The 12,846-nt window shown below is 32.9% G+C and overlaps 1 protein-coding gene across 1 annotated transcript in view; it reads right to left on the bottom strand.

The window, feature by feature from the left end:
- The window catches only part of LOC140441857 (uncharacterized), a 69,998-nt gene that overhangs the window by 11,159 nt on the left and 45,993 nt on the right, over window positions 1-12,846 (bottom strand). The window contains exons 9-11 of the mRNA XM_072532849.1: window positions 6,728-6,891; window positions 895-1,223; window positions 545-746 (exon numbers count right to left, since the gene is read on the bottom strand). Coding sequence (XP_072388950.1) covers window positions 545-746; window positions 895-1,223; window positions 6,728-6,891 — 695 coding nt within the window. The remainder of the gene's footprint in view (window positions 1-544; window positions 747-894; window positions 1,224-6,727; window positions 6,892-12,846) is intronic.

The raw sequence follows: 12,846 nt of genomic DNA, 5'->3' as shown, positions 1-12,846 counted from the left end.
TGATAGTGTTAAGTAAATTATTAGTTTAAATCACTCTGCAATCAATCGTAATTCAGTCGATTGAGAAGAAACAGCGCGTTTCAACTGCAAACAACTATTGTGCAATTTAATAATATTCATATCAATAAATATTCTACCGAGAAAAAGACGTTGTCACGTAAAATCTTCGCCCGTAAAACCGACTTTACAGGCAACCGATTTTTTTTATTTTTTCTCTTTGCATTTCTACCATAATACCTATGGATTAGCTGAAATATATGCCTATTTCTGCGTTCTCCGATAATTTTGTGGAACTTTATACAAAAAAAGACAATTAAATAAACTCAGTAAAATATTGAAGCGCAATTTGGCACAATGAAGGTAATAATAGCTTTGTCTAATATTTATTTCATTTTCAAAAGAACGCGCAGAGAATTTTAAAATTAGCTTCCTAATACTTTTCAAAATAGAATTAACACAGGGATCAAATAGAGATGCTTACTAAATATATCATAATAATATGACACTTCGTAGGAAATCCTTTAAAAATGTATTAATAATTTACCTAAATCGGCTTCTTCTACTACAGCAAATCCAGTATCGATAACCTTCTCTTCTTTCTGCTGAATTCCTTTTTTAGCCTCCATTAGTAGGTGGATCATATCAGGACGAACAATTCCTTTCTCTTCTCTTGTTCTGACTGTCCTATCAATAAGTTCCATAAAAAAGTCATTTAATTCTTTGCCAAAAATTGAAACTTTGAAGAACTAAAATCATAATATACATATATATATATATATATATATATATATATATATATATATATATATATATATATATACATTTAATGGCATGCATATACAAAGTGATACGTTGGGAAAAAGTGTAAGGGCAAGGAACCAATACAATACTTACCTCTAAAACCTGCGGTATAAGCATATAACCAAAAAATTTGATACCTTTCCAGAACCCAAAATCTACTATTCTCATTCCCATAGTGAAGAATTCATTATCTCTGTGCTTTAAAGAATCTGTTTTAATGCCAAAAGCAGTTGTAGCAATAACATCGTTTGTAAATCGTCTAAAAGTATCCTTCATTTCCATTTCGATGGTATCTTTGTTATCATTCAGGAAATACTTAATGAAGTTTTCACCACATTCAGACATCAGGACGAACATAGCTCGCATTTTGCTGCTGGTGAAGGTTGGACTGAGAATCGGTCTCATATCACGCCATTTTTGACCTTTCAAAACAAAAAGGGAATTACTTTACACATTTTTAAAAAGCTAGTTTCTTGAATTGACTTATTACATATCACTACGATATAAGCAGATATGTAGAATATTCAGGAGAGAATAAACATTAATCTTGAAAATATACCCTGAAAGCAACTTCCTTCGCTACCTGGTAACTCAAGGGATTAGTTAGTTTGAGTAGTGTTTGAGTGGTGTCAAATATTATACAGTGGCAGATAAGACATAAATAAATAGATTTTCTTTAATTTTGTACCTTATTGGGAAGGATTTCCTTATTTTCCCGTGTATCCATCCCTGATATTATAATAACCTTCGTTTAAAATCTAAACTACCGCAGCCCGTTCTTTTTATGTACAAAAATCATTGCTTAAGTGATTATAATGTTTTGAAATGAGCTGTTGCCATGTAAAACATGTTGTTCGGAAGACACTTTTGTTTAATGTCCATATCTTTCCAGTAATGTAATTTGTAAGTTATTTGAAATGTCTCAAATAGAACAAAGTATATAAAGGAACAAAAGCAGTTAAATTGAAACAAGCATTTAGACAATATGACACAATATCTCGAAAGTTATTCATTCATTGGTCATAGTTTAGACATTTACGAGAGTAAATATTGATAAAATCGCAAAGAAACAAAAATCAATGAAAAGCAATTGCTGCTTATAAAACTTAAAAGTCTAAAAAGCGTATGGGTTAAGGAAATTACAGAACTAGTGGTAAAATTTAAATAGAGATTTGTAAGTTAAATATTATATTTTAATATGGCATCGAAATACAATCGATTGTAATGAAAATTACATTGTTTGTATTGAAAGTATTTAGTATTTGCTTAAACATTTTATTTTTAATATTTTTGTCTTATTTAATATTTTATATTTAATATTCATTTTTAACATAATATGATCGGATTTAACTATATGTTTTAAATCACCAAAGTAGAAATGCGAAGATTTCTTTGACGAAACCAAAATTCAGATTTTATTTTATTTATTTATTTGCTTTAATCTGTGCCTTCTATAAATTGCAAGCAAAGCAGACGATAATATAGGTATAAGAGAGATATGAGAAATCTAAAACTTACACGTTCCAAAACATATCTCCCCATCTAAGCAAAAATCCTTATTGAACTGGTTTCTTGTACTCATAAATATTAAACCAAAAAAAAAAACAAGAAAAATGTCTATTTTTGGATAATTGATTTAGGTTTTGACCTACCATATGTCACACATGTTCGACGGGTGACAAATCAATTAATCTTGATGAACACTCCAAAGTCTTTATACCAGATTCTTGTATAAACTCCATGGTTTCACAGACAGTATGAGGTCTTGCGTTATACTGTTGAAAAATCGCATTTGGAATGGTTTGTAGTCAGTTGCAGTACTTCACCAATATATTGTCGAGCTAAAACTGGGGATGATATGCTTCCCAAATATATAGCACCCTATGCCATAATGCTTGGTTTTCTTGCTTTATGATGTTTAAAGGTGAAGTCTATATTTCGTCTCTCACCTGGAAAACGTCTTACTCTAATGCTCTCATCAGGGCCACCTACACAAAGCCTAGGCCTGTTGCCAAGCTCTGCACCATTCTAAGCGTCGAGCCTTATGCTGTGGTGTCTGTCATAGATACCCCAAAAAGCGGACGGTACCGTCTCAGTCCTATTCCAAGTAATATTTGATTAACTATTCGTCATGAGACTACCCTTCCTGTCGCATCCCGTCCATTTTTGAGAGCAAGAAGTCTAAGATGTAGCAAAACACGATCTTGCAATATTCTAGGACATCCATACACCTCACTACGGCGATAAGTCTTATCATTGGACCACCTCCTCTAAACTCTTAACATCGTTGATGGATTAGCTTCAACTCTTCGTGAAATTTCCCGTAAACTAAAACCGGTCTCTTTCATACCTTCAATGCGTTCTTTTTCGAAGTCGCTGAAATAACGAAATTAAAGATGACCGCGAACTCTTGGCATTTTAAATTTACATTATAAATAAATTAAATACTCTGAAATAAACTTTCTTACATTTTGTTTTTGCGAAAAAAAAAATATTGAGTCAAAAAAAGATAGCCAGGTAAAAACTGTATTACATATATATTTTTAGATAAGATTTACAAAGAAATACTTTTAATCCAAATAAAGTACAGTATATATTGACGATAATGGTACTACAAGAGAAGAAAACCTTTAATAAGATTTGTAATTATGGGGGATAAAGGGGTAGAATGCAAAAACATGGACCTAATTCCAGTTTACTCCAATTAGCGTCTTCTACTCAAATCCGACTCTCACCTTCACGCTGGTGTCCCCTGTAAACCGATCAACCCAACTGGAGATCCCGTATCCAACCCGGGTGGAAAGTTGAGTCGGAATCTGCCGAGAGCGGGTGAAATGGCCCTCCGAAAAGGGGGTTTGGCGTTGGATTAACTACCCAACCCTGTAAAAGACCTCTTGTTTTGAGAGCTACAAAGAAAGAAACCGGACTGTCTAACCTTCGACGAATTCTCAAACGAAATAAGGATAATAATTTAAAAATTTGCACGTGAAAAGTAAGAAGCCTTTATCTTCCTGGAGCCACGGTTCTGCTCATACCAGAAATGAATAAAGCCAAAGCAGATAGCATTGCTTTATAGGAAATGAGGTGTAAGAACATAACTCAAAATACATATGCATATATCATAGGATATGTGCAATAAGACTTAAAGGGAAGTTCACTAATATTACCGTTATTAGCATCCACGCTCCAATGAAAGAAAAAGAGGATGATGAAAAAGACATATTCTATGAGGCACTAGACCGAGGGTACGATGTCAAAATAATAGCAGGAGACTATTGCCAAAGTCAGAAGAGAAAATATATTTGCGCCCATCATCGATATAGAGAGCCTACAATAGACTCTAATAATAACGGCCTCAAAATTATAAACTTTGCGTTGTCTAAGAAGATGGCAATAGCTGGGACTCATAGCTTTTTAGAGGAGCAAATATAGATAGTGATCACTATTTAGTTAAAGTACGGTTTAAGGAGAGAATATCCAACTTAAAAAAGGAGATCGGACGATAAAGACAGAAAATTGTAGATGAAGAAGAAGACATTATTCAAGTATGGACAAATATACTAGATATTGTGTTACATAAATCGGTTGAAATATTGGGCAAAACCAAGCCAGAAAAAAATTATTAGTTTGATCATGAGTGCGAAATGGCCACAAATAGAAATAATGCATCATATCAAAATACCATTGACGTAGGTTGTACACGTAGAAAACAAGAAGAATATAGACATCTTAAAAGAGAGGAAAAACGTATTTATTGACGTAAGAAGGGGGAAAACAAACGCAACACTCTCAATGAGATACAAAGTTTAGTCAATAAAAATGAAACGAGGAAATAGAAAATTAACAAAATCTACAAAGTCAACTATACAGTAAAGAATCAACAAGAGAAGAAGTATCAAATGCCATCCTAAAACTCAAAGACAATAGAGCCCCAGGAATCGATGAAATCTGTTCAGAAATGTATAAAAAGGTAGTTATCAACTTTTTGCAGCAATCCATAAACTAATAGTCCTTACAGTGAATTGGTACCAGAATAGTGGCTAAAGGGAATAATATGTCCGTTGCATAAAAAGGCTGATCAACTGGAGTGTAAGAACTATAGAGGCATTACGCTGCTAACATCTGCGTATAAAATCTTCGGCAATGTATTGTTTGAAAGACTTAAATTTACAAAAGATATTGTTGATCAATATGAACGCGGATTTACTGCTGAAAAGTCAACTACATATCAAATTCAAGCACATAGGCAAATTCTAAAATTCGAAAAGTCACTAGAATATAATATAGATACACACCATCTCCTCGTCGACTTCAAAGCAGCCTATGACAGTGTGAAAAGAGCTGCATTATCTAAACCTTATTCATTTTACAAATTCCCAATCGTCAATAGAACCACGTGTAAGCCAAACAAGGTCGTACTGATGTACGACCTATGTATCATATGATTTTTAAAAATATTTATTTTTGAAACTGTTAGTGTAAGAATTTCTTGAAATTTAATCATTATATCAGAATTAAACTAAACTATAAAAAATATCACGACCAGTAAATAACTTAACAATAACTATAACATAAATATAACACAATATATTAACTTAAAATCAACACGATACAATTTGAATTTAAAATGCTGGCAAGTTGGGATCTGTAATTTGAGAATTTGTCTAACTTAAAGTAATAAATTATATTTAATAGCCTCTTGACGAATAAGACGGCGAATATCAACACGTGCTCATGTTTACTGATGGGAATTTGGTAAATGAATGTACTTTATCTATCTAGAAAACTCTACGTTATTTGACATTAATTATGGTCTAAGATAGGGGGAAGCGCTGGCGTATCTCCTCTTTAATATTGCCTTGGAAAAGGCAATCAGATAATTAAATATTAGAATGAATGGAACTATTTTTAATAGATATACGCAAATTCTCGAATTCGCTGACGATATAGTTATAGTGGGCAGAAGTATAAGAGACATGGTGCAGCCTTTTACAATGCTTGAGGTCGCGGCAAGTGAATTAGAACTTGTGGTAAATGAGGAAAAAACCAAATATATGTTGTTTTCGAAAAAACCCCCGAAATACTCAACAGAGAATTAAAATTAATAACTATACCTTTGAGCAAGTCAAAGAATTCACATATTTTGGATTGTTAGTAAACGCAAAAAACACGACGTGACGAAATAAAAAGACGCATAGCAATAGCAAAGAGAACTGTTTACGGTCTCCAGAAACATTTAAAAAATAAAAAATAAAAATATAAAACGTATAGTAAAGCTGAATATATATATATATATATATATATATATATATATATATATATATATATATATATATAAGACCGGTTTTTTGGGACCGTAAATGAAAATGGGCTTTGGCGTCGAAGATACAACTTTGAACTATATCAGTTATACACCGAAGTGCAGAGACCTAGATGGACTGCTAGGATATCAGATTACGAATACACGAAGAGATTAACATTTTCAAAATGAAAGGGCACAAGAAGTAGAGGACGACCACGAAGGAAATGGATTGATAATGTTAAAGAAGACCTACAGATTTTATGGAACCGAAGATGGAGGGAAGTTGCCAGGAATCAACAAGAGTGGCGACTTCTTTGTAAGCAGGCCATGATCCACAACGGATTGTCTAGCCACTTATGATGATGAAATAACCTCACGTTATATATTAACAATAATTGTACTACAAGAGAAGAAAAGATGTTTAAAAAATATTTGTGATAAGAGCATTAAATAGAAATCAAGATCATGAGTAAACAAGATGAATTCTGTGTTCAAAAATGAAATATTAACATATAAAAGTCTGAAAAGTTAACTGAAATTTAATCAGATTGCACAATTATTTTTTTAACTAAACAATTATACAATTTTATATTGATATCGTTGTAGCTACTTAAATTTGTTTACCTTTTAATCCAAATAGATTCTTTCCCATTAGAGGATCGGCATTTTTAGGGAACATTTGCCTATGATCCGTGAAATGTTCAAAATCTTTAACGGCAATATGTTTGATTAGATCTGGGTCTCGTATACCAAGTGTGGGCGTCACCATCTGGTACAATCCAAAATATCTAAAAATAAAAACTACATATCACCAAGGTGTTTCTCTCTTAACTCTATTTATACTGTAATTTCCAATACCGGTGGTTTATTATTCACGTTCTTTTTGTAGGGCTGTAATGCCTAGACATTAAAGCGAATATTTACGGAATCTGTATTAAAAATTATCATCATCATAAGTGGCTCGATAATCTGTTGTAGATCTTGGCCTGCTCACAAAGAAGTCGCCACTCCGGTTAATTCCTGGCAACTTCCGTCCGTCTTCTGACACTTAGAATTTGTAGGTCTTCTTCCACATCATCAATACGTCTCCTTCGTGGTCGTCCTCTGCTTCTTCTGCCATCTGATTTTAAAAATGTTAATCTCTTCGTGTATTCATGATTTTACATCCTAGCAATGTGCCCAGCCCATCTAAGTATCTTCACTTTAACGAATTTCACAACATCTGATGTATCAAAATAGCCCATTTTCATTTACGGCACCAAAAATCTTTCTAAGAATTTTTCTCTTAAAAATACCAAGAAGTCTTTCATCATTTTGAGATAAGGTCCACGTTTCAACCCCATATATCAAAACCGGTCTTATTAAGGTCCTGTATATATTAAGCTTTACTGCACGTTTTATATTTTTATTTCTTAAACATTTTTGGAGACTGTAAACAGTTCTGTTTGTTACTGCTATGCGTCTTTTTATTTCGTCGCTTTTCGTGTTTGTTGCGTTTAGTAGCGATCCAAAATATGTGAATTCTTTGACTTGCTCAAAGGTATAGTCATTAATTTGAATTCTCTGTTGGATATTTCGGGGGTTTTTAGAAACCAATATATATTTGGTTTTTTCCTCGTTTACCACAAGTCCTAATCCACTTGTTGCTTTCGCAAGCCTTGTAAAACACTGCACCATGTCTCCCATACTTCTGCCCACTGTAACTATATCGTCAGCGAATACGAGAATTTGCGTCGATCTATTAAAAATAGTTCCATTCATTCTAATATTTAATTGTCTGATTGCCTTTTCCAAGGCAATATTAAAGATGAGACACACCAGCGCGTTCCCCTATCTAAGACAATTATTAATGTCAAAGAACGTAGAGTTTTCTCCTTCAATTCTAATGCATGAGCTTACGTTTTGCATTGTTAGTTAAGTACACTTAACTAACATAGGTGGGATCCCAAAGTCTATCATTGCATTATATAATGCAGTTCTTTTTACACCGTCATAGGCTGCTTTGAAGTCAACTAAGAGATGGTGCGTTTCTATGTCATATTCTAGTGACTTTTTTAGAATCTGCCTATGTGCTTGAATTTGATGTGTAGTTGACTTTCCAGCAGTCAATCCGCATTCATATTGACCAACAATACCTTTGTAAAATATTTAAGTCTTTCAAACAATACATTGCCGAATATTTGATACGCAGATGCTAACAGAGTAGTGCCTCTATAGTTCTTATACTCCAGTTGATCACCCTTTTTATACAACGGACATATTATTCCCTATAGCCACTTCTAATACCAATTCATTCGGCCACATAAGTACTATTAGTTTATGGATTGCTGCAAAAAGTTGATCACCACCTTTATTTTACATTTCCAAACAGATTTCATCGATTCCTGGGGCTCTATTGTCTTTGAGTTTTAGGATTGCATTTGACACTTCTTGTCTTGTTGGGTCTTCACTGTGTAGTTGACACTGTAAATGTTGTTGATTTTCTATGTTGTAACCTCCTTCAATATCGTTTATATTTAGATGTTCGCTGAAATGTTGTGCCAATCTGTTAAGAACTGAGTTTTTATCATGTAGAATTCCACCGTTAGTGTCTTTGCAAAATTTTAATCGTGGTTTTAATAAATATTATACATTTATTATAGTTATCTTATTTGACGATTAAAAAAAGAGGTCATGTTATGTAATGTAATGTTTATTTACGGACTGATCATATTATGTCATTTTTTACAAATCAATTTTAATTTAGCTTAAACTATTAAAAAGTACAATGTACAAAGAGGAGACCAAATATTGCTACTATATTCCAAAACCGATCTAATAAGGGAACAGATAAATATCATATAAATAATAATAAATAAATATTATCAAATTCAGAGAGGCTACGTTTATGAATAGGTATGACTTTTATATTTGTGATGCTTTCGGTAAATTTGTGTTCTTATACACAATTCATCTACATAAATAATTACTTAAAAATTATGACTTTAAAATCTCGCTTTATGTAGACGAAACCACTGTTCTAGTGTTATCCCGTCATAGAGTACCATCAATTTCGTTTTTTATTTGGAATTTTTTTTCACGGCTGCGAACTCGGCCCCGATTGTCGCCAGCCGTATTTCATTTACTTAAATTGTCTTTATTGAAAGATGAGAGGTCAGTTATTAGACTAGTTATTATTTCACATATTACATCACCAAATTATATCTCATTGTGGCAATAATGATTGGCTTTTTTAACTTTAAATAGGTATTTAAAAAAAAATACCTATAAAACATTTATTGCATTTATGTGTTTAAGACTGATTGTATATACAAAATTTACGTTTTTTAGCCAAGAGACTTTGGCGTACAAAATTATTTTATCCCAGCCTGAAGAATTGGTTTTTGAGTGCTAGTATACAGTCCATCAATCTAAGACAGCGTTTCTCAACCTTTCAGTGTTCGGAGCAAAATTTTCAATTTCAATATTAACTTTGCCCCGCTACCTTTCGATTTTACGTAATAATATAATATGACTTATATTATACGTTGAAAATTTTTACCCTACTAATTCTCTTAGTGCAGTATGTTGTTATTGTCCTAGACTCCAGGCATAGAGCCTAATATATAACTTAATGAGAGACCTTTAAAATTATTAAGAATAAGTAAATTTATTGAAACTTGGCAATGACGCTTCTCTACATCCCATATAGGTAAACTAGCGTCCCCCAGCCACGTAAAATGCTTGCCAAACGTTTCTTATCTGCTCTTTCTCATTTATGACAGATATTAAACATCCTCGGAGCTTACCGTCCCTACGAAAAACTTTAGTCCGTGGTTTTAATTATTTTGGGATATTATGGAAGAAATGCTCGACTGCGCAGCAAGCGTGTATAAATTCTGCGGCTGATAGAGGTTTCTACTAGTTTTAATATAGTCGCAGTGCCAAATTCTGTGTAACTGTGTCGCAAATGGATAGTTAAGTGCGGAAACTAAATTATGGTTTAACCGATTGTGATCAAAAAAGCAACGGCAATTTTATTTAACTACTTTTCCAAAAAAATATCATCATGGCAGAAGAATTCAATGGCCCTGAGTACGGGGGCTCTTTAAATAGGGTAGGGGTGCAAAGAATTTCCTGTTCAGCCGCTATTGATATAAGATCTGGGCTAAGAATAGGTACTTGGAATATTCGAAGCTGATATTAGAGTGGAAAAATCCATAATACTCCGTATGGAGTTGTCTGTTTCCCATCGGACACGTCTCTAGGTGATTAATGCAAGGTGGATATAATAATAACGCCCTAACCGGTCCTAGCACCGGCGGGTAGGTGGGAGATAAAATACCACCCGCTAATCGCAAAACATATGGTATGTTCTGGTTAGCGGTTTCATGGCATCCCTTACAGAAGTGTCCCTGATCCTCCAAGTTAGGAGTAGGGCTAAAGGCCAACAACCTCTTCTTGTAAAAAAGCATATGTTACGAAACGTAAGGAACTATTAGCTGGACGATACTTACGACTACGACACTGCAAACGAAAAATGGGATTGAGATTAGAAACATGGAATACCGGAAACCTGTACCGAGCTGGAGCACTCGGTTAGCATAGGAAGACGATGGATAAGGACGACTGAAGAGAGATTCTTGAGGAAATTATGATCCATGTAGGGTTGTACAGCCAAAATGATGATGATGATCAAAACCCATAATACTAGAGAAGAAATGAAAATAGTGAATATTGAATATTAGCGAAATGCATTGACTGGGTCTTAGTAGATGTATAGTCAATATAAATGACTATATACCATATACTACTCGTGAAAACAGGTAATTATCATTGTTATGGCCTAGTTTTTATAGTCTTCAATGCAGAAGCCAGAATGGCGACCTATTAACAACAAGGAAAGATGTATTGAATACATGGGTGGAATACATGGCTGGAATATAAAAGAAGAAGAAGAAAATTGATGATTATTTGGAGATGGGTGTTTAAATATTTTAACTGTAAAATAAAAATGAATGTTTTATGCATATATTAGTCAAATATCATCAGGAGTGGCAAACACGAGACTAGCTTATTTTTTGTAGTGTACCGTTTTACTTCTAACCTATTGTCAACAAAAATTTATTATAGTGTAAGTAAATAAACTTTATTGTTAAAGAATTACTGTTCTTAAAAACTTTAAGAAGTATGTTGCGTGTACACACAATTTGTATAATGTTGGCTTATCGCCTTTATGTTGAAAAATAAACAGGTACCTACTATTTGAAAACCAAACGAAATAAATCTCAAAATAATTTATTTTTAACTATTGTTTTAAATTTAAATATATTAAATAAAATTGTAAATATGGATAACGTGATTATCAGAGTTTGTAGTATATGAAGGTGAAAGCATCGTAAATTTACATGCTCATGTAATTAGATCACATTGCTATCGTAGTTGTTTTTTATTTTAGGACAAATCATTTTTCTGTAATAACAGAAACACAAAACGATTCAATTAAAAGATGTTCTCTTCCGACATCAGAAAAAGCTTCTTTTTAAAGGGGGCGCCAAGCAAATCTGGAGAGGCAGTCCAGAAATAAATGAAAAGCAAACGAGACTTGAGCCATGGTTATTTAAATAAAAGAAAAAAACAAGTACTGGACAGAGAAATCAGACCATCATGTAACTGTCGACAAATTTGTCGGAATCTTTTTGGAACTTACCTGCTTTTAAAATATTATGTTTTTAAACATTTATAGAATAAATATTTTAAATAAATATTTTAAATCATTAAACATTGGTAGAAGAGGTGTAAGAACTACAGGAGAGACAACTGTTAGGGATTTAAAAATCAAATACGATGTTCCCATTCCATGAAATCTAAAAAAACTGTCTAATCTTCAACACTTCTAAGATATATACCATCTTTTGGTATATATTAGGGACATTGGTATTGTTGAAAATGTGAGCATGGATATTACTGCAAAAGATGGTACTGAACATTACTTCAGCGACCTTGAGCAGGAAAACTAAAGTGCTTTGAATAGAGGACAAATCATTGTCAAAAAATTTTGTTTTTACTTTTTTTGGAGTTTTTGTTACTACATAAATATGATTCTTTTAGTATGGTAATATACCGATTTTACAATGTTTTATGTTAAAAATATTGTTTTATGTAATAAAGGTGCAAGCCACTTTTTTGGGTGTATTTTTTTTTGTGGAAAAAATTAGTTTTAATTAAATTTTTTATAAAGTATTCTAAGAAGAGAAGAAATATATTTCTTATTGATATTGTTTTTAATACATATTTTGGATTTCAGGATTTGATTAAAACCTTTATAATTAATTTTCTCAAAAACTTAGTTTTGTGGCATGTATCGTTGTTGCTCTTTTTCTTTGTTGTTTCGTTGTTTCTTTGTCAAAACGAAGTTTTGTTCAATTCGGTATACTCCAGAGATAACGAAAGATAGAAGCTCATATAATCATTTTAACATCTGAAGGGTACAGGTCCAAAAGGGGGCAAGTAGCAATTTTTCATAAATCGATCTAGTGGTGCCATCTTGTAGCACTTTTAACATAGAAGTGGTCAGCGGCTTGTTACACTTCCTAAAAGCGCATAGTTCTCGTGAAATGCTAATTATAATTTACGCATACACCGCCAATAGGGGGCAAGATCAGATAGGTCCTAAAAGGGTAAAGTCCATATAAACAGCTGATAGACGTTGATCTAATACGCGCAGCTTAGAGTTAGGTTCGTCAGTTAAGCTAGTATTTTTA

Source organism: Diabrotica undecimpunctata, chromosome 1 (genome assembly GCF_040954645.1).
Source record: "Diabrotica undecimpunctata isolate CICGRU chromosome 1, icDiaUnde3, whole genome shotgun sequence".
In the NCBI taxonomy this organism is placed as follows: domain Eukaryota; kingdom Metazoa; phylum Arthropoda; class Insecta; order Coleoptera; family Chrysomelidae; genus Diabrotica; species Diabrotica undecimpunctata.
The sequence above is the reverse complement of the archived record's forward strand: the minus strand, read 5'-3'. Positions and strand labels throughout refer to the sequence as shown.